Source organism: Nomascus leucogenys, chromosome 14, assembly GCF_006542625.1.
Source record: "Nomascus leucogenys isolate Asia chromosome 14, Asia_NLE_v1, whole genome shotgun sequence".
Taxonomy (NCBI): domain Eukaryota; kingdom Metazoa; phylum Chordata; class Mammalia; order Primates; family Hylobatidae; genus Nomascus; species Nomascus leucogenys.
Window position 1 is genome coordinate 13,081,699 of NC_044394.1, and position 22,929 is coordinate 13,104,627.

The 22,929-nt window shown below is 39.1% G+C and overlaps 1 protein-coding gene across 2 annotated transcripts in view; it reads left to right on the top strand.

Annotated features, from left to right (window-relative positions):
* The window catches only part of GTF2A1L (general transcription factor IIA subunit 1 like), a 59,564-nt gene that overhangs the window by 31,130 nt on the left and 5,505 nt on the right, over nt 1–22,929 (top strand). For both annotated transcript variants that reach the window (XM_003262366.3, XM_003262363.3), the window contains 2 exons: nt 17,686–17,946; nt 19,572–19,661. In XM_003262366.3, coding sequence (XP_003262414.2) covers nt 17,686–17,946; nt 19,572–19,661 — 351 coding nt within the window. The remainder of the gene's footprint in view (nt 1–17,685; nt 17,947–19,571; nt 19,662–22,929) is intronic.

Consider the following 22,929-nt stretch of genomic DNA (forward strand, 5'->3'; position numbering starts at 1 on the left):
CAAACTATGTAACATTACTCCCTGAAATTCAATTTTAGTCTTTAAATTGGCCCCTAATACCAACTTTGTAATTTTGAGAATTATCAGAGATAATATATATGAAGTATTTAAAGCTTCTGGCACCATAGTAAGCTTTAGATTAGTGCTATTATGCTCTGTGAGCTTGTAATATATTGGGTAACTTTTCATGTAACTTGTTAGTTTTAAAAAAGGTCTATATCTAAAACACAAAAATCCAAACATACAAGAGTATATGTAAAATGCTTATTTATTTATTGTAAGTTACCTTTAAGATAGTAAGCAGTTTGGTAGGTTTATGCCGAACTAATTTTCAAAGACTTTACAAGTAGTTTTTCTTTTTATAAGTAACTTAAAGCAGGTTATAATCAACTCTACTTGTTTACTTTTCCTGTGTTGTAAACTACTGGAGAGCTTATGGATCTATAGGTTTAAGAGGTAAGGATCTATGTGGTTTGAACATTCTGTTTCACAAAATATATTCTTGATAGCTTTTGATTCTGCCCCTTATAACTTCTGTTCTATTTTCTTTGTCTGAATTTGACTCTTCTAGATACTTTAAAAATGGAATCATACAATATTTGCCCTTTTCTGACTGTCTTATTTCACTTAGTATAATGTTTTCCAAGGTTAGTCGATATTGTATCATTTGTCAGAATTTCATTCCTTTTTAAGGCTGAATCATGTGAGTTTGACAATTTTTAAATTTTGTAAATATTCCTGGAATCTGTTCCTTCTTCTCCACTCCTAGTGCCATTGCCCTAATTGTTTCTCGTGTGGGATAATTTTATCTAACTAATTTATCAGTGTGTAGTCTCTTCTACCTCTTACTCTGCTCCTGCCCATCCATCTATCCTAGAGGTCAAAGGCCTAGGCTTCAGGGATCAGAATTGTTTTGAATCCCTTCTCTATTCCTTAATAATTGTATGACTTAGAGAAGTTACTCCTTTGTAAAATAAAGATAATAGTATCTACCATGTAATTGTGGTAGGATTAGTTAAGACAATCAATGTAAAGTGCTCAGCAGCACACTGGCACCGTGGTAAATGCTCAGTGCATGTTAGCCCTCTCTTCCTGGTGGCTTCCAGAGATCTGTACCAAATGCAGCCTGATTGTGTCTTTTCTCCACTTAACACATCACTGACTGCCCTTCACCTATAATAAATAAACTTCAGGCACCTTAATATACATATACAAAGCATATTACACCTTCTTTCTCTGCCAAAGTTTCCTATTTACTCTTCCTTCCTCACATGAATATACTTTATTGGGAACACCAAACCGTGAGTGATTCTTGGTTTTTAACCTGGTTATTTCCTGCTTCTCTTTTTGCTTTTTGTTATCCCATCTATTTGATGCCTGGAGTTTCTTCCCACCATCCTGTCCTCTGGTTAATTCCTGCTTATTCATTACTTCTTCCAGAAATCTTCAGTACTTCTCCACCTGATTTTTCCTTCATTATTAAATTGGATGTAGCTCTTCTGTTTTGTCGCCTGAAGCATGTCTGTCATAATGTAGTTCAAAGATATATTGATATGTTCCCTTTGCATTGACAGATACATTTATCTTTGTATATGCAGTAATCTAAGAACATATACACACTCGTGTGTAGTAGAGTATAAGCTTTTAAGGATAGGATCTAGAATTAGTTTATTTGGCTCAGTGGTTCTCAATCCTGGCTGAATGATCAAATCATTGGGCCATTAAAAGAAAGTGCAGGTCTACCCCAAGAGATTTAAATCTAATTGATCTGGAATGGGGGTTAGTCATCAATATTTAAGAGCTTCTGGAGTGATTGTAATATATAGTCAAGGCTAAGAACCACTGATGTAGCTCAGAATCAATGTATGAGTGAAAAATGGAGTGAGAGGATAAGAGAATATATAACTTCTAAGTAAGAGTTTTCATTTTTCGGGGGTGGAGCCAAGATGGCCAAATAGGAACAGCTCCGGTCTACAGCTCCCAGCCTGAGCGACACAGAAGACGGGTGATTTCTGCATTTCTGCTTGAGGTACCGGTTTCATCTCACTAGGGAGTGCCAAACAGTGGGTGCAGGACAGTCGGTGAAGCACACTGTGCGCAAGCCGAAGCAGGGCGAGGCATTGCCTCACTCGGGAAGCGCAAGGGGTCAGGGAGTTCCCTTTCCTAGTCAAAGAAAGGGGTAACAGAAGGCACCTGGAATATCAGGTCACTCCCACCCTAATACTGCGCTTTTCCAACGGGCCTGGAAAACGGACACTAGGAGATTGTGTCCCACACCTGGCTCGGAGGGTCCTATGCCCACGGAGTCTCGCTGATTGCTAGCACAGCAGTCTGAGATCAAACTGCAAGGCGGCAGCGAGGCTGGGGGAGGGGTGCCCGCCATTGCCCAGGCTTGCTTAGGTAAACAAAGCAGCCAGGAAGCTCGAACTGGGTGGAGCCCACCACAGCTCAAGGAGGCCTGCCTGCCTCTGTAGGCTCCACCTCTGGGGGCAGGGCACAGACAAACAAAAAGTCAGCAGGAACCTCCAGAGACTTAAATGTCCCTGTCTGACTGACAGCTTTGAAGAGAGTAGTGGTTCCCCCAGCATGCAGCTGGAGATCTGAGAATGGACAGACTGCCTCCTAAAGTGGGTCCCTCACCCCTGAGCAGCCTAACTGGGAGACACCCCCCCAGTAGGGACAGACTGACACCTCACTCGGCCAGGTACTCCTCTGAGACAAAACTTCCAGAGGAACTATCAGACAGCTGAATTTGTAGTCTCACGAAAATCTGCTGTTCTGTAGCCACCGCTGCTGACACCCAGCCAAACAGGGTCTGGAGTGGACCTCTAGTAAACTCCAACAGACCTGCAGCTGAGGGTCCTGTCTGGTAGAAGGAAAACTAACAAACAGAAAGGACATCCACACCAAAAACCCATCTGTACATCACCATCATCAAAGACCAAAAGTAGATAAAACCACAAAGATGGGGAAAAAACAGAGCAGAAAAACTGGAAACTCTAAAAAGCAGAGCACCTCTCCTCCTCCAAAGGAACGCAGTTCCTCACCAGCAACGGAACAAAGCTGGATGGAGGATGACTTTGACGAGTTGAGAGAAGAAGGCTTCAGACGATCAAACTACTCCGAGCTACGGGAGGAAATTCAAAACAATAGCAAAGAAGTTAAAAACTTTGAAAAAAATTAGAAGAATGGATAACTAGAATAACCAATGGAGAGAAGGGCATAAAGGAGCTGATGGAGCTGAAAGCCAAGTTTCGAGAACTATGCGAAGATTGCAGAAGCCTCAGTAGCAGATGCGATCAACTGGAATGAAGCTGGAAACCATCATTCTCAGTAAACTATCGCAAGGACGAAAAACCAAACACTGCATGTTCTCATTTATAGGTGGGAACTGAACAGTGAGAACTCGTGGACACAGGAAGGGGAACATCACACTCCGGAGACTGTTGTGGGGTTGGGCAGGGGGGAGGGACAGCATTAGGAGATATACCTAATGCTAAATGACGAGTTAATGGGTGCAGGAAATCAACATGGCACATGGATACATATGTAATAAACCTGCACATTGTGCACATGTACCCTAAAACCTAAAGTATAATAATAATAAAAAAAAAGAAACCAAAAAAAAAGAGTTTTCATTTTTCTTCTAAGTCCACACATATTCCTCTAAAAGATAAAATGTCCTATCAATAATTGACTTTAGAATTCATTTAAATTGAGTAAATACTTTTTGAGTCTCTATATGCCATTGTGAAATTAACATATCAAAATCAGAGATGTTTAAACCAGATATGTGACTTTTTCTTCATTATAAGAAGAAAGCCAATTTAACAAAATAATTTTTTATATCTGTCAAAATATATTAAGGTATATTTCATTCCAAATAAGAGTGGAGTGGCATGGGATGCTACTCTACATGGTCAGGCAATATATAGTTATCATTGTTACTATATTGTAATAAATTAAATTCTTGTTAATAATTAAAGAAAATATGCCCTGCCATTAAAATTATAGACCACTGAATTTGGTATGGTTTACATTGAAAATGTGAAAAGAATGTGTATTGTAGATTAGGCTTATCTTGTTTTATGTTTATCCCCACATGTGGGTATGAAGTTCTGCAAATTTTTACTAGCTATTGGAAAAATACGGTTCTTTCATTGGAGGGAAGCTTAAATTCCAAAGATTGGAAGCTGGATTTGGCAAACAAAGTTTTATCATGAAGCATCCTATTTACTTGCTTATTGTACTACCCAGTCACAGAAACCACATACAATCAAAGACACCTTGGTTAAGCTGAGAATATTGGACATTATTGAGCTGGTTTGTTTTAGAGCAGAGAAAAAAAAAAAAGGAAGCATTTCCTGTGTCAGATGACATCATCTGCATTAGAAATGTTGATATTTCTTTCACGTTTGGCTGGAATTCATAGAAGTATCAGCAGCGACTTTCCTTTAACATTCAACAGGCTAAAAATACCAGTGTTTCTTAGGGCCGCCAACATCTGATTTTAATCATTATTTGTACATTGATACCATCAAAGAATTTTTATGTTGTGACTTCTTTTTTTTTTTTTAAATTGGAAACTGACATCTTTGTAATAATGAAAAGTTTGGTTAGTAAAATTTGGTACTCTATACCATTGGAGTTCCTGAGATGCTTGGTAAACATGGTTTTGCTGCTTTAGTAAAGAAAGCATTGCTGTCTATTTCAGCACATGGCATGCATTAGTGCTAAGACACAGCCAATAATTCTAAAAGAAGTCTCATCTGCTGACATAAAACTCAAATATATTAGAGCCAAGGTTTTGAATTATTGTGTTTCCCAAGACATTTATCAAAAAATGTAGGCAGAATATTAAATTCTTCATGCAGATTTTTTCTGGCTTTTCAAAGGACAATGCTTGAAGCCCTTGCTTGATCCTTGGGGAGACATTTACTATTTTTGAGAGGGAGCAAAAGCCCCCTCATAACAGTTTGACCTAGAGGAGTTCATTGATGATCTATGTGGTGGACGTTTGGCTATGTGAAAGACTTAAATCTTTCTTTTCATGGTCCTGTGGTATCAGTTATGGATGTTGCTACACAACTCCTGGCTATTTTGGTCAAATTACCACTTCAGAAGAGATTGGAGTCAGATAATCATGTGAATTTTTCAATGCCTGGTGGAAGTGCTTCTGAAGAAAAAAGTTGAGAATGATAACTCTTTTGCTGTTTTGAAATTAAATTTAGATTTGTAATTTTAATCCTCTCCTAGAGTAAAGAGGGCCTCACTGACTGAAGGAAAATGGTATGAGGCTACGTAAATTCAACTACAAGAGTCCTGGAATCTTCAGTATTCCTTTATAAGCTTATCCTCATCTGGCAAAGTAACATAGAAGCTCTGATTCATTTTTCAACAAAAGATCTTGTGGTTTAAGGTTTTTAGTACTTGTTGCTATTAAAATGAAAAGCCAGGCCGGGCACAGTGGCTGCTGCCTGTAATCCCAACACTTTGGGAGGCCAAAGCGGATGGATCACTTGAGGTTAGGAGTTCGAGACCAGCCTGGTCAACGTGGCGAAAACTTGTCTCTACTAAAAATACAAAAATTAGCAGAGTGTGGTGGCAGGCACCTGTAATCCCAGCTACTTGGGAGCTGAGGCAAGAGAATCGCTTGAACCTGGGAGGCGGAGGTTGCAGTGAGCCGAGATCGTCCCACTGCACTCCAGCCTGGGCAACAGAGCGAGACTCCATCTCAAAAACAACAAACAAACAAACAAAAAGCCAATTTCAACATATGCTTTAGGCCTAGGACAAATCTTATACTAACTGACTTTATTATTATTATTATTTTTATTTATTTATTTTTGAGATGGAGTCTCGCTCTGTTGCCCAGACTGGAGTGCAGTGGTGTGATGTCGGTGCACTGCAACCCTCGCCTCCCAGGTTCAAGAGATTCTTCTGCCTCAGCCTTTCAAGTAGCTGGGATTACAGGCCTACGCCACCACGTCCAGCTAATATTTGTATTTTTGGTAGATGGGGGGTTTCACCATGTTGGCCAGGCTGGTCTCGAACTAATTGACTTTAAAATAACTCAAATTTAGGCCGGGTGCGGTGGCTCATGCCTGTAATCCCAGCACTTTGAGAGGCCGAGGCGGGTGGATCACGAGGTCAGGAGATGAAGATCATCCTGGCTAACATGGTGAAACCCCATCTCTACTAAAAATGCAAAAAATTAGCCAGGTGTGCACCTGTAGTCCCAGCTACTCGGGAGGCTGAGGCAGGAGGATGGCATGAATCCGGGAGGCCGAGCTTGCAGTGAGCCGAGATCGTGCCACTGCACTCCAGCCTGGGTGACAGAGCCAGACTCTGTCTCAAAAAAAAAAAAAAAAAAGTAAAATAAATTTAAAGAGGCATGATATATATACAATAAAATTCATCTTTTAAAAGGTAGCTTTTCGATGTACCATATGAATTTTGACAAACATGAAGTTATGCAACCCTACCTGAGATAGAGAACATTTTCGTTACCTCACAGTTTCCTCATGTGCCTTTGTAGTCAATACGCTCTTTCAACCCCCAGTTCCTGGCAGTCACTCATTGACCTGTTTTCTTTTGGGATAGGTTTGCCTTTTCCAAAATATTAGACACAATCATGTAGCATGCATTTTTAGCACAATACATTTGAGATTCATCCATGTTGTTGCATGTATCAGTATATTCCATTGTATGGTTGTACCACATTTATTTACCAGTTTGACATTTGGGTTGTTTCCAGTTTTTGGTATTTGTGAATAAAGCCCCTGAAAGGGCCAGGCACTGGGTGATCCCAGCACTTTGGGAGACTGAGGCAGTTGGATCACTTGAGGTCAGGAGTTCGAGACCAGCCTGGCCAACATGGCGAAACCCTATCTCTATTAAAGATGCAAAAATTAGCTGGGCATGGTGGCACACACCTGTAATCCCAGGTACTTGGGAGGCTGAGGCATGAGAGAGAATTGCTTGAACCCAGTGAGCTGAGATCATGCCACTGCACTCTGGCCTCGGAGACAGAGTGAGACTGTGTCTCAAAAAAAAAACAAAAACGAAACAGTCCTGAAAACATTTATATGTAGGTTTTGTATGTGTAAATACCTAGGAGTGGGATTGTTAGATAAGATGATAAATGTATGCTTATGAGAAACAGTCAAACTCATTTCTAAGGTGGCTGTATTTTCACCAGCAATGTATGGTGGAATTTTGTATTTCTACCAGCAATGTATAAGATTTGTTGTTGGTACACCACATCCTTGGTACTTAACACTATCTTTTGGTAAGGAGAAGTTTTTAATTTTGATGAAGTACAGTTTATTATTTTTATTTTCCAGTTTATTTATTTTGACTTCCAGTCTAGTTTATTATTTTGACTTCTGCTTCATGTGTCTTATCAAAGACTGCAAAGATTTTCTACTTCTAAAAATTGTACAGTTATAGGTTTTACATTTAGGCCTGTGATCTATTCTGGGCTGGTTTTGTATATGGTGCAATGTTAGATGGAGGTTCATTTTTTTTTTTTTTTTTTTTTGAGACAGAGTCTCGCTCTGTCACCCAGGCTGGAGTGCAGTGGCATGATCTCAGCTCACTGGGTTCAAGCGATTCTCCTGTCTCAGTCTCCTGCGAAGCTGGGATTACAGGTGCCCACCACCATGCCTGGCTATGTTTTTGTATTTTTAGTAGAGACAGGGTTTCACCATGTTGGTCAGGCTGGCCTTGAACTCCTGACCTCAGGTGATTCACCTGCCTCAGCCTCTCAAAGTGCTGGGGAAACAGGCGTAAGCCACCGTGCCTGGACGGCTCATTTTTTTTTACATAAGGATATTCAATTGTTTTAGCACTGTTTGTTAAAAAGACTGCCTTGTCTCACTGAGTTAGCTGTCTGTGCACATTAAGTATCTAAAGCACTTCACCTTTAGTGAAAATTACTACATCTGTGTTGGTTTATTACTGAAGGTTCATTCTGTTTCATTAATTCATGTGACTATCTTTTTGCTAGTCACACTGTCTTGATTATGGTAACTTTATAGTAAATCAGAGAGTGTGAATCTCTCAAATTTGTTCTTTTTTCCAAATTGTTTGGGCTATTCTAATTCCCTCATATTTCCATATAAATATTAGGATGTGCTTGTCAATTTCTAAAAAGAAAAATTGCTAAGACTGATTTGGGTTGTTTGAATCTGTAGATCTGTAAGGGGAATTGACGTCTTCACAATATTGAGTCTTCCAATTCATGGACCTAAGTTTTTTTTTAATTTAGATTTTTGACTTCTCTTACTAATATTTTCTAGTTTTTAGCATATACATATTGTACATATTCTGTTATATTTTTATCTAAATATTTCATGGTTTTTGGTGCTGTTATAAATGGTACCTAAAAATGCCATCAGGAACATTTTTATTCTTATTTTAAGCTTCATTTGCATTGCATTTTTAAAAATATGTTTTTATTTTTAATTAATTAATTCATTAGTTTGTAGAGACAGAGTCTCACTGTGTTATCCAGGTTTGTCTCAAATGCCTGGCCTCAAGCACTTGTCTCACTTTGGCTTCCCAAAGTGCTTGGATTATAGGTGTATGAGCCACTGTGCCCAGCCTAAAATACATTTTTTAAAAGGTAAAAAAACTGAAAATTTCTAAGGCATTTGAAATACATTGCCATAATATTTTGAAAAGAGGTTGTGCCAGTTTTTCCTGCCACCAGTACTTTGATCAGTTTTGCCACATAGTATAGTAGTATATCACTACTGATTTTTAAAAATTCGATTTTTCTCTTGTGCAAAAATACACATAAAATTAACTGTTTAGCTATTTTATTTTTAAATTATTTTTAGAATTTTTAACTGTATAGCTTAGTGACAGTAAGTATATTCACATTGTTGTGCAGCTATCACCACCACCCATCTCTAGAAATTTTTCATCTTCCCAAACTCCATGCCCGTTAAGCAGTAACACCCCATTTCTCACTCTCCCAGTCCTTGGGAAACAACCATTCCACTTTCCATCTCTATGAATTGGACTACTTTAGTTACCTCATATAAGTGGAATCAGACAGTATTTGCCCTTCTTCATTTAGCATAATGTCTCAAGGTTCATCCATGTTGTAGCATGTGTCAGAACTTAGTTCCTTTTTAAGGCGAATAATAACCTGTTGTATGTATATATTGCATTGTATTTATTCATTCAAGTGTCTGTGGACACTTGGGTTGCTTCCAGCTTTTGGCTATTGTGAATAATGCTGCTGTAACATGGTGTACAAATATCTCTTCAAATCCCCGTCTTTATTTTTTTTGGATATATATAGAGAAATGGAACTGCAAAATCATATGACAGTTCTACTTTTAATCTTATTAGGAACTGCCATACAGTTTCCATAGAGGCTGCCCCAGTTTACATTCTCAACAGTAGTGCACAAGCATCTGATTTCTCCACATCCCCACCAACACTTATTTTTTTTTTTCAAATAATTGCTACCCTAAGGGGTTTGAAGTGGTATCTTGTAGTTTTGATATGTATTTCCCTAATGATTAGTGACGTTGAACATTGTTTTATGTACTTCTGGCCATTTGTATATGTTCTTGGGAGAGAAGTCTATTCAAGTCCTTTGCCCATTTTTTTTTAATTGGACTGTTTGCTTTGTTGTTGTTGTAGTTCTTTATATGTCCTGGATATTCACCTCTTATCAGATGTATGATTTGCAAATATTTTCTCCCACTTCATGAGTCGCCTTTACTTGCTGTTAATAATGTCTTTTGAGCACAAAAGTTTTTGATTTTGGTGAAGTCCATTTTATCTATTTTTTTCTTTTGTTGGCTATGCTTTTGGTGTCATATCCAATAAATTATTTTCAAATCCAATGTCATGAAATTTTCACCACGTGTTTTCCTCCAAGAGATCTATAGTTTTAGTTCTTATCTTTAGCTCTTTGGTCCATTTTGAGTTAATTTTTGTAGATGGTATACATTTAGGGTTCAAATCCATTATTTTCTTTCTTTTTTTAAATTATGCTTTAAGTTTTAGGGTACACTTGCACAACGTGCAGGTTTGTTACATATATATACATGTGCCATGTTGGTGTGCTGTGCCCATTAACTCGTCATTTAACATTAGGTATATCTCCTAATGCTATCCCTCCCACCTCCCCCCACCCCTCAACAGGCCCCGGTGTGCAATGTTCCCCTTCCTGTGTCCATGTGTTCTCATTGTTCAATTCCCACCTATGAGTGAGAACATGCGGTGTTTGGTTTTTTGTCCTTGCGATAGTTTGCTGAGAATGATGGTTTCCAGCTTCATCCATGTCCCTACAAAGGACGTGAACTCATCATTTTTTATGGCTGCATAGTATTCCATGGTGTATATGTGCCACATTTTCTTAATCCAGTCTATCATTGTTGGACATTTGGGCTGGTTCCAAGTCTTTGCTATTGTAAATAGTGCCGCAATAAACATACGTGTGCATGTGTCTTTATAGCAGCATGATTTATAATCCTTTGGGCATACACCCAGTAATGGGATGGCTGGGTCAAATGGTATTTCTAATTCTAGATCCCTGAGGTATCGCCACACTGTCTTCCACAATGGTTGAACTAGTTTCCAGTCCCAACAACAGTGTAAAAGTGTTCCTATTTCTCCACATCCTCTCCAGCACCTGTTGTTTCCTGACTTTTTAATGATCGCCATTCTAACTGGTGTGAGATGGTATCTCATTGTGGTTTTGATTTGCATTTCTCTGATGGCCAGTGATGATGAGCATTTTTTCACGTGTCTTTTGGCTGCATAAATGTCTTCTTTTGAGAAGTGTCTGCTCATATCCTTCATTCACTTTTTGATGGGGTTGTTTGTTTTTTTCTTGTAAATTTGTTTGAGTTCATTGTAGATTCTGGATATTAGCCCTTTGTCAGATGAGTAGATTGCAAAAATTTTCTCCCATTCTGTAGGTTGCCTGTTCACTCTGATGATAGTTTCTTTTGCTGTGCAGAAGCTCTTTAGTTTAATTAGATCCCATTTGTCAATTTTGGATTTTGTTGCCATTGCTTTTGGTGTTTTAGACATGAAGTCCTTGCCCATGCCTATGTCCTGAATGGTATTGCCTAGATTTTCTTCTAGGGTTTTTGTGGTTTTAGGTCTAACATTTAAATCTTTAATCCATCTTGAATTAATTTTAGTATAAGGTACAAGGAAGGGATCCAGTTTCAGCTTTCTACATATGGCTAGCAAGTTTTCCCAGCACCATCTATTAAGTAGGGAATCCTTTCCCCATTTCTTGTTTTTGTCAGGTTTGTCAAAGATCAGATAGTTGTAGATATGTGGCATTATTTCTGAGGGCTCTGTTCTGTTCCATTGCTCTATATTTCTGTTTTGGTACCAGTACCATGCTGTTTTGGTTACTGTAGGCTTGTAGTATAGTTTGAAGTCAGGTAGCATGATGCCTCTAGTTTTGTTCTTTTGGCTTAGGATTGACTTGGCAATGCGGGCTCTTTTTTGGTTCCATATGAACTTTAAAGTAGTTTTTTTCAATTCTGTGAAGAAAGTCCTTGGTAGCTTGATGGGGATGGCATTGAATCTATAAATTACCTTCGGCAGTATGGCCATTTTCACGATATTGATTCTTCCAACCCATGAGCATGGAATGTTCTTCCATTTGTTTGTATCCTCTTTTGTTTCATTGAGCAGTGGTTTGTAGTTCTCCTTGAAGAGGTCCTTCACGTCCCTTGTAAGTTGGATTCCTAGGTATTTGATTCTCTTTGAAGCAATTGTGAATGGGAGTTCACTCATGATTTGGCTCTGTTTGTCTGTTATTGGTGTATAAGAATGCTTGTGATTTTTGCGCATTGGTTTTGTATCCTGAGGCTTTGCTGAAGCTGCTATCAGCTTAAGGAGATTTTGGGCTGAGACAATGGGGTTTTCTAGATAAACAATCATGTCATCTGCAAACAGGGACAATTTGACTTCCTCTTTTCCTAATTGAATACCCTTTATTTCCTTCTCCTGCCTAATTGCCCTGGCCAGAACTTCCAACACTGTGTTGAATAGGAGTGGTGAGAGAGGGCATCCCTGTCTTGTGCCTGTTTTCAAAGGGAATGCTTCCAGTTTTTGCCCATTCAGTATGATATTGGCTATGGGTTTGTCATAGATGGCTCTTATTATTTTGAGATACGTCCCATCAATACCTAATTTATTGAGAGTTTTTAGCATGAAGGGTTGTTGAATTTTGTCAAAGGCCTTTTCTGCATCTATTGAGATAATCATGTGGTTTTTGTCTTTGGTTCTGTTTATATGCTGGATTACATTTATTGATTTGTGTATGTTGAACCAGCCTTGCATCCCAGGGATGAAGCCTACTTGTTCATGGTGTATAAGCTTTTTGATGTGCTGCTGGATTCGGTTTGCCAGTATTTTATTGAAGATTTTTGCATCAATGTTCCTCAAAGATATTGGTCTAAAATTCTCTTTTTTTGTTGTGTCTCTGCCCAACTTTGGTATCAGGATGATGCTGGTCTCATAGAATGAGTTAGGGAGGATTCCCTCTTTTTCTATTGTTTGGAATAGTTTCAGAAGGAATGGTACCAGTTTTGTACCTCTGGTAGAATTTGGCTGTGAATCCATCTGGTCCTGGACTCTTTTTGGTTGGTAAGCTATTGGTTATTGCCACAATTTCAGAGCCTGTTATTGGTCTATTCAGAGATTCCACTTCTTCCTGGTTTAGTCTTGGGAGGGTGTATTTGTCGAAGAATTTATCCATTTCTTCTAGATTTTCTAGTTTATTTGCATAGAGGTGTTTGTAGTATTCTCTGATGGTAGATTGTATTTCTGTGGGATTGGTGATGATATCCCCTTTATCATTTTTTATTGCGTCTATTTGATTCTTCTCTCTTTTCTTCTTTATTAGTCTTGCTAGCAATCTATCAATTTTGTTGATCTTCTCAAAAAACCAGCTCCTGGATTCATTAATTTTTTGAAGGGTTTTTTGTGTCTCTATTTCCTTCAGTTCTGCTCTGATATTAGTTATTTCTAGCCTTCTGCTAGCTTTTGAATGTGTTTGCTCTTGCTTTTCTAGTTCTTTTAATTGTGATGTTAGGGTGTCAATTTTGGATCTTTCCTGCTTTCTCTTGTGAGCATTTAGTGCAATAAATTTCCCTCTACACACTGCTTTGAATGTGTCCCAGAGATTCTGGTATGTTGTGTCTTTGTTCTCATTGGTTTTAAAGAACATCTTTATTTCTGCCTTCATTTCGTTATGTACCCAGTAGTCATTCAGGAGCAGGTAGTTCAGTTTCCATGTAATTGAGCGGTTTTGAGTGAGTTTCTTAATCCTGAGCTCTAGTTTGATTGCACTGTGGTCTGAGAGACAATTTGTTATAATTTCTCTTCTTTTACATTTGCTGAGGAGAGCTTTACTTCCAACTATGTGGTCAATTTTGGAATAGATGTGGTGTGGTGCTGAAAAAAATGTATATTCTGTTGATTTGGGGTGGAGAGTTCTGTAGATGTCTATTAGGTCCACTTTATGTAGAGCTGAGTTCAATTCCTGGGTATCTTGTTAACTTTCTGTCTCGTTGATCTGTCTAATATTGACAGTGGGGTGTTAAAGTCTCCCATTATTATTGTGTGGGAGTCTAAGTCTCTTTGTAGGTCACTCAGGACTTGCTTTATGAATCTGGATGCTCCTGTATTGGGTACATATATATTTAGGATAGTCAGCTCTTCTTGTTGAATTGATCCCTTTACCATTATGTAATGGCCTTCTTTGTCTCTTTTGATCTTTGTTGGTTTACAGTCTGTTTTATCAGACTAGGACTGCAACCCCTGCCATTTTTTGTTTTCCATTTGCTTGGTAGATCTTCCTCCATCCTTTTATTTTGAGCCTATGTGTGTCTCTGCATGTGAGATGGGTTTCCTGAATGCAGCACACAGATGGGTCTTGACTCTTTATCCAATTTGCCAGTCTCTGTCTTTTAATTGGAGCATTTAGTCCATTTACATTTAAGGTTAATATTGTTATGTGTGAATTTGATCCTGTCATTATGATGTTAGCTGGTTATTTTGCTCGTTAGTTGATGCGGTTTCTTCCTAGCCTCGATGGTCTTTACAATTTGGCATGATTTTGCAGTGGCTGGTACTGATTGTTCCTTTCCATGTTTAGTGCTTCCTTCAGGAGCTCTTTTAGGGCAGGCCTGGTGGTGACAAAATCTCTCAGCATTTGCTTGTCTGTAAAGTATTTTATTTCTCCTTCACTTATGAAGCTTAGCTTGGCTGGATATGAAATGCTGGGTTGAAAATTCTTTTCTTTAAGAATGTTGAATATTGGCCCCCACTCTCTTCTGGCTTGTAGAGTTTCTGCCGAGAGATCCGCTGTTAGTCTGATGGGCTTCCCTTTGTGGGTAACCCGACCTTTCTCTCTGGCTGCTCTTAACATCTTTTCCTTCATTTCAACTTTGGTGAATCTAACAATTATGTGTCTTGGAGTTGCTCTTCTTGAGGAGTATCTTTGTGGCATTCTCTGTATTTCCTGAATCTGAATGTTGGCCTGCCTTGCTAGGTTGGGGAATTTCTCCTGGGTAATATCCTGCAGTGTGTTTTCCAACTTGGTTCCATTCTCCCCATCACTTTTAGGTACACCAATCAGACGTAGATTTGGTCTGTTCACATAGTCCCATATTTCTTAGAGGCTTTGTTTGTTTCTTTTTATTCTTTTTTCTTTAAACTTCTCTTCTTGCTTCATTTCATTCATTTCGTCTTCCATCACTGATACCCTTTCTTTCAGTTGATCTCATCAGCTACTGAGGCTTCTGCATTCATCATGTAGCTCTCATGCCATGGTTTTCAGCTCCATCAGGTCCTTTAAGAACTTCTCTGCATTGGTTGTTCTAATTATCCATTCATCTAAATTTTTTTTGAAGCTTTTAACTTCTTTGCCATTGTTTCGAATTTCCTCCTGTAGCTCGGAGTAATTTGATTGTCTGCAGCCTTCTTCCTTCAGCTTGTCAAAGTCATTCTCTGTCCAGCTTTGTTCCGTTGCTGGTGAGGAGCTGTGTTCCTTTGGAGGAGGAGAGGCACTCTGATTTTTAGAGTTTCCAGTTTTTCTGCTCTGTTTTTTTCCCATCTTTGTGGTTTTATCTACCTTTGGTCTTTGATGATGGTGATGTACAGATGGGTTTTTGGTGTGGATGTCCTTTCTGTTTGTTAGTTTTCCTTCTACCAGACAGGACCCTCAGCTGCAGGTCTGTTGGAGTTTGCTAGAGGTACACTCCAGACTCTGTTTGCCTGGGTGTCAGCAGCGGTGGCTGCAGAACAGCGGATTTTGTGAACCACGAATGCTGCTGCCTGATCGTTCCTCTGGAAGTTTTGTCTCAGAGGAGTACCCGGCTGTGTGAGGTGTCAGTCTGCTCCTACTCGGGGGTGCCTCCCAGTTTGGCTGCTCGGGGGTCAGGGACCTACTTTAGGAGGCAGTCTGCCCGTTCTCAGATCTCCACCTGAGTGCTGGGAGAACCACTGCTCTCTTCAAAGCTGTCAGACAGGGACATTTAAGTTTGCAGAGGTTCCTGCTGTCTTTTTGTTTGTCTGTGCCCTGCCCTCAGAGGTGGAGCCTACAGAGGCAGGCAGGCCTCCTTGAGCTGTGGTGGACTCCACCCAGTTCAAGCTTCCTGGCTGCTTTTATTTACCTAATCAAGCCTAGGCAATGGCAGGCACCCATCCCCCAGCCTCCCTGCAGCCTTGCAGTTTGATCTCAGACTGCTGTGCTAGCAATCAGTGAGGCTCCATGGGCATAGGACCCTCCGAGCCAGGTGCGGGATATAATCTCCTGGTGTGCCGTTTTTTAAGCCTGTCAGAAAAGCGCAGTATTAGGGTGGGAGTGACCCGATCTTCCAGGTGCCATCTGTCACCCCTGTCTTTGACTAGGAAAGGGAACTCCCTGACCCCTTGTGCTTCCTGAGTGAGGCAATACCTTGCCCTTCTTCGGCTCACGCACGGAGCGCTGCACCCACTGTCCTGCGCCCACTGTCTGGCACTCCCTAGTGAGATGAACCCTGTACCTCACATGGAAATGCAGAAATCACCTGTCTTCTGCGTTGCTCACGCTGGGAGCTGTAGACTGGAGCTGTTACTATTTGGCCATCTTGGCTCTACCCCACCATAACCTTTATATTTCTGATTGTAAAGGATGGAAAGTCATCCTTTCCATTTGCTTGGGCTACACTTCTATACTCCAGTCTTAAAGCTAATGTAACCTGTTGCTTATGTAATATGTGTGTCAACGTATGTATGGGTTTCCAAAACAACCAGCGTTATAGCATCTGGAGCTTTCACCAAGTTTTCAAGGGGCCTCTGACTTTTCCGAAGAGGTTAAGAACTACTGCTATAGATTCTGTAGCATATATAATCATATAAAACAGCCCCTGATCTTAAGGAACTTGACATTTTATTGATCTTTGTCCTGTCTATGACAAACTAATGGGTTGGGGTGGGTAGTATGGTATGACCAATATAGAAGCCTACATTGAAGAGTGAAGAGTGCAGGCTGGGCTCAGTGGCTCATGCCTGTAATCCCAGCACTTTGGGAGGCTGAGGCGGGCGGATCACAAGGTCGGCAGATCTGTATCATCCTGGCTAACATGGTGGAACCCTGTCTCTACTAAAAATACAAAAACAAAATTAGCCAGGCCTGGTGGCGGGCGCCTGTAGTCCCAACTACTCGGGAGGCTGAGACGGGAGAGTGGTGTGAACCCGGGAGTTGGAGGTTGCAGTGATCTGAGATCACGCCACTGCACTCCAGCCTCCAGTTTGAAATAAATAAATAAATAAATAAATACATAAATAAATAAAATAAATAGATTAGAAAATGCCTATAAAATACTTAGCAGGGGGGTTTATTTATTAACTGTGCTGGATGAAGGTAATGATAAAATAATAGCCATCTACATGACCAGAGGTGATTACTAAATTTCCTTTACATATTTTTTACTTTTGTTGTGGTGAGTTGTCTATAACATAAAAATTTGCCATTTTACCCGTTTTTAGGTGTACATTTCAGGGTACTAAGTACATTCACAATGTTGTACAACCATAACCACTCTCTATTTCCAGTACTTTTTCATCTTCTCAAACAGAAACTCTGTACTCATTAAATAATAACTTTTCATTCCCCTCTTCATATCCTGTAGTGACCTCGATTTTACTTTCTGTTTCTATGAATTTGCCTATTCTAGGTGCCTCATATAAGTGGAATCATATAAGATTTATCCTTCTGTGTTTGGCTTATTTCACTTAGTGTAATCCTTTACATTTTTATTTATCCGTTAAGCACAATGACATTTGTCTTTTCTATTTCATTGAATTATTGTTTAAAGTCAAGTGAAATAGTTAAATCCTAATAGGTGCTATATAAATTTAAGATGGTATGTATAAAAACTGGTAAATATTATCTGAAAGTAATGAACTCATTTGCTGTCTCCCTATGATTGTAAGTGGGTTACTTTATTTATAATTTAAAAAATTATTCCTGTGTTACATAGAAATGCTAGGCTTATTCTAAAATTCAAAGTTAGATTTTAATGTCATAAGACAGAAATTTGCTTGAAGTGACCATTTGTGGAATGTCTGTTAATTTTAAATTTGGATTCAATATTTTATATACCTTATTTGACTCGAACTTTATTGTTTTTCTCTTTTTAGGATTCTAATTCTCAGGTGGATTTAAGCATTCAGGTTACTGATGATGATATTGATGAAATAATTCAAATAGATGGAACCGGCGATACATCTTCCAATGAAGAAATAGGAAGTACAAGAGATGTAGATGAGAATGAATTTCTAGGGATTATTGATGGGGGAGATCTGAAGGTACCTGAAGAAGAAGCTGACAGTATTTCAAATGAGGATTCAGCCACGAACAGTAGTGATAATGAAGACCCTCAAGTAGATATTGTGGAAGAGGTGAGAATGACTTTTGAGCTGAGACTTTCTTTATTAATTTATAACATTTCTACTTTATTATGCTTTAGAACCAAAAGGAATAGCAAGATTAATATTTTCTTTACTCTTTTGAAATAAGACTTATTTGGGGCCGGGCATGATGGCTCACGCCTGTAATCCCAGCACTTCAGGAGGCTGAGGCGGGTGGATCATTTGAGGTTTGGAGTTCGAGGCCAGCTTGGGCCAACATGGTGAAACCCTGTCTTTACTAATAAAATAAAAATGAGCTGGGCATGGTGGCGCATGCCTGTAAACCCAGCTACTCAGGAGACTGAGGCAAGAGAATTGCAGGAGACAGGTTGTAGTGAACCAAGAAGTGCCACTGTATTCCAGCCTGGGTGACAGAGCAAGACTCTGTTAAAAAAAAAAAAAAAAGACTTATTATATGCTTGGATTTAAACTTTTTTAATCTTCAACTGTAATTTAAAACCAATAATTAATATTTGGGGATGGGCTTCTGTATTGGTCTTGACTACAGGTAGTAGGTGATCTAGGGAATGGGAGCGGCTGTTAAAGAAGGCAGCCTGGGTAGAAACATATAGTATCTGTTCTAATTCTAATAAATGTCATAAAATCCAGGTAGAGTGTGCTTATCAAAAAGTGTGTAAGTAGTGTTCGCTATAATTTATGGTAGCCTTACATATGTGCCAGGCATCATATTAAGTCTTACCTGCCTTATCTTAATAGTCCCAAAGTCCTGTGGTTCTTATTGCTATCCTGATTTTAGATGCAAGGAAACTGAGATATGGAGCGTTTTAGTAACTTGCCTAAGGTCAGTCTTGTAATTATTAAATCGCCAAACAGGGATTTATTTTTTATTTTTTATTTTATTTTTTTGAGATAGAGTTTCACTCTGTTGCCCAGGCTGGAGTACAGTGGTGTGATCTTGGCTCACTGCAACCTCTGCCTCCTGGGTTCAAATGATTCGTATGCCTCAGCCTCCTGAGTAGCTAGGATTACAGGCACACCACCATGCCCAGCTAATATTTATATTTTTAGTAGAGATGGGGTTTCACCATGTTGGCCAGGCTGGTCTCGAACACCTGGCCTCAAGTGATCCTCCTGCCTTGGCCTTTCAAAGTGCTGGGATTAGAAGCCTGAGCCACTCCACCCAGCTCAAACAGAGATTTAAACCCAGGCTGTTTGACTTTTAGTACAATTATATTCTGCTGCTCTAGATTCCTTTATTTCTTTGTTTTGTTTTGGTTTGGTTTTTGAGATGGAGTCTCGCTCTGTCACTCAGGCTTGAGTGCAGTGGTGCGATCACAGCTCACTGCAGCCTCAACTTACTGGGCTTAGATGATTCTCCTACCTTACCCTCCCGAGTAGCTGGCATTACAGGTGTGTGCCACCATGCCAAGTTAATTTTTTGTATTTTCAGTAGAGATGGGATTTCACCATGTTGCCCAAGTAAGTCTCGAACTCCCGGCCTCAAGCAATCTGCCTGCCTAGGCCTCCCATAGTGCTGGGATTGTAGGCATGAGCCACTGCGCCGAGCCAAGTTCCTTTATTTCTATATGTCTCTTTATCTTTAAAAAATTTAAAGCATCATAAAGTTCCTTAATGTGATCATCTTTCATCTTTAGGACCCTTTAAATTCTGGAGATGATGTTAGTGAACAGGATGTGCCAGACCTGTTTGACACGGATAATGTAATTGTCTGTCAGTATGATAAGGTACTGTATTTGCCTTTTGGACTTTGGGTTTATTAACTGCATTTATAGTGGAAAGGTATGTAAAATGATGAGAAATAAGATGAAGAGTTACACTTCACAGTTAATCAAAACAGCAGTTTAATTCTGGAAATTCTGAGTGTGTATTTTGGATCTAGCACTGTGCTATGTGGTCTCAGTGATACCAGAAAAAGTGATAGTCCTTAAGGAAGTAATGATCTTATTGAAACAAGATGTTTCTTCTGGAAAGCTAGAAAGACATACAATGAGCTGGTAGGTAAATCAACAGCTAAAATATGTGACAGGTAAATCAAATGCTAAAATATGTGGAACGTAAATCAAATGCTAAGATGAGTGGCATGTAAATCAAATGCTAAGATATGCAGCACAGATAGTAAGCTGTGGAAGTGGCTAGGAAATGTAAGAAATCATTTGTAGTTGGAGTTCCCCACAAATCCTTCATGGGTGATGTGAGGTTTTGAAATGGGCCTTGAATGATTTCTAGGATACAGGTAAATATGGAGAATAAGCATCAGAATAGAATAGCCCAGTAAAAAGCAGAGAAACGAATGGATGTAGTATGTACAAGGGACACTGAAGAGATAGCTGCGGCTTGAACAAAGTGTTCTCTTATTGGATGTGTAGTACTAGGAAGTGAAGCTGGTTGGGAGACAGAATCGGAAGCAGGTTAGAATATCCTGAATGCTAGTAGGAAAAATCTGAACTTGGTCTGAGGGACATTGGCCTTCTGAGAAGGTTACTGAGAAAATTGTAATTGGGTTTAAAAGCTAGATGTGTTTGATTTGGAAAAAGCAAATGGTAAAAGTGGGTAGGGCAGACATGAAGTGCCCAGAGCCCAGATGGAGGATGGCAGTGTAAGAACATGGAAAAGTCAGAGGTTATGATGGAAGAATTGGTGGGACTTGGTCTTTAGTTGAAGGTGTCTCTCAGGTTTCCAGCCTAAAGATTATGTTCATGGCAGTTTAACTCTAGCAACTAAAAATAATACTGCTTTTTAAAAAACACTACAGCTGTGATTATGTAGTCAAATGGGGAGTTTTTGTCCTTAATTCATGAATATTTATATTCTTAAAGTGGCTTTGAGATATAATGAACGTAGTATACAATTCACCTATTTAAAGTATAAAATTCAATGGTTTGTTTAGTATATTCATGGATATGTATAACAATTATCACAGTCAATTTTAGAACCATTTTATCACCTCAAAAAGAAACCCCATACTTTTTAATTCTCAGTGCAGTATTCTCCCCATTTCCCCTACTCCAAGCCCCTAGGCCTAAGAAACCACTGATCTACTCTCTATTTCTATGGATTTTCCTATTCTGGAATTTCATATGAAAGAAATTATATAATATGTGGTCTTTTGTTACTGGCTTCTTTCACTTAGCACAGTGTTTTCAAGAGTCATCCATGTTGTAACATATATCAGGTCTTCGTTTTTTAAAAAAATTGCTGAATAATAGTCTATTGAATGGATATACCACATTTTCTTTTTCCATTTGTCTGTTGATGGACATTTGGGTTGTTTCCCCTGTAGGGGAGAAAAAAGTAAGACCTTTTCCTCACCCATTGCTATTTCCCTGGTTGAGGCACCTACAAAAAAGACAGATTAACAAGAGAAGGTCATTCAAATTTATTTTAATGTACATTTTACTGACACAGGAAACTTTTTTTTTTTTTTGAGATGGAGTCTCGCTCTGTCATCCAGGCTGGAGTGCAGTGGCGTGAGATTGGCTCACTGCAAGCTCCGCCTCCTGGGTTCAAGGGATCTTCCTGCCTCAGCCTCCCAAGTAGTTGGGACTACTGGCGTCTGCCACCATGCCCGGATAATTTTTTGTATTTTTGGTAGAGATGGGGTTTCACTGTGTTAGCCAGGATGGTCTCTCTCTGACCTCGTGATCCACCCGCCTCGGAAGTGCTGGGATTACAGGTGTGAGCCACCGCGCCTGGCTGACACAGGAATCTTTAGAAATGAAGACACAAAGAAACAGGGAACACTATTTTTCTGGACAGTCATACGGAAGTATGACAGGAGGAAAAAAGGATATGACCTAATGACAATAAACTGGAGGAAACTTTGTAAGGCCTGTTTGTTCAAATTTTTGTGTCTCTGTGTCTTCAGAGATAAGGATACTTATTTTCCTTTGTGTATAGGGTAGGGACCTCTGTAATAAAGGTTTTATGACTTACTTTAAAGGAAGGTCAGATAATTCTTTTATGCCTAGTTCAGGGGAGAAGGGCGAGGGCAAGGTCAGAAAGACTTACCTGCTTCTGCCATTTTTTCGAATGTCAGGATGCCAGAACATATATGGGGTAATGTGTTCTGAACCCCATAGATAACTTTTTGCTACTATGAATAATGCCGCTATGAACATTTGGGTACAAGTTTTTACATGGACATATGTTTTCATCTCTCTTGGCATATACTCAGGAGTTGAATTCCTGGGTCATGTGGTAACAGTTTAAGGAACTACTAGACTATTTTCCAAAGTGGCTGTGCTATTTACATTCTTATTAGCAGTGTTTGAGGGTTTCAATTTCCCCACATCCTGGCCAGCACTGGCCATGATCCATTCGACTTTCTAATTCTAACCATTCTAATGAGTGTGAAATGGTATATCATTGTGGTTTTGATTTGTGTTTCCCTGATAACTAATGCATATTTACATATTTAGCCTTTTTTTCCAGTCATGATTTGAATATATTTGGGGGGAAACAAAGAATAATGTTTTGAATTGCTGTAAAAATAAATCTTTTTCTCTGAAAATAAGGTCACTTTCTCCCCTATAACATTTTATACAAATAGAAAACAGCAATTTAGATGCTGAATAAAAATATAAACATAAGAAGGAATAGGGGATAGAAAAGGAACAGTTCTTAGTTTGAAACTTGTTTGTTTCTTATAAACAATATATTGCCTTCTGTTAAAAAAATTATAAGGCACTTAATTATATATACATTCCATAAAGTCTCATGAAGAATTTTCTAGACCATTATGGATGTGGTGTCCTTTGTTTGCTGCAATGTGGGAGATAGCTTGTAATTAATTTGTAGTATTTTGTATTTTTTTCGGTGTTTTCTCATGTATTATCTTTTGTTTCTTATAATAGCCTTATGGAATAGATAGAGGTGATATTAAATATATGCTGCTAACAAATCTAGTATCCGAGAACACTTAGTGAATATTTTAAGAACAGTGGTAAAAAATTAATGGAAGGCAGGGCATTGGGGAACCATTGAAACATTTTA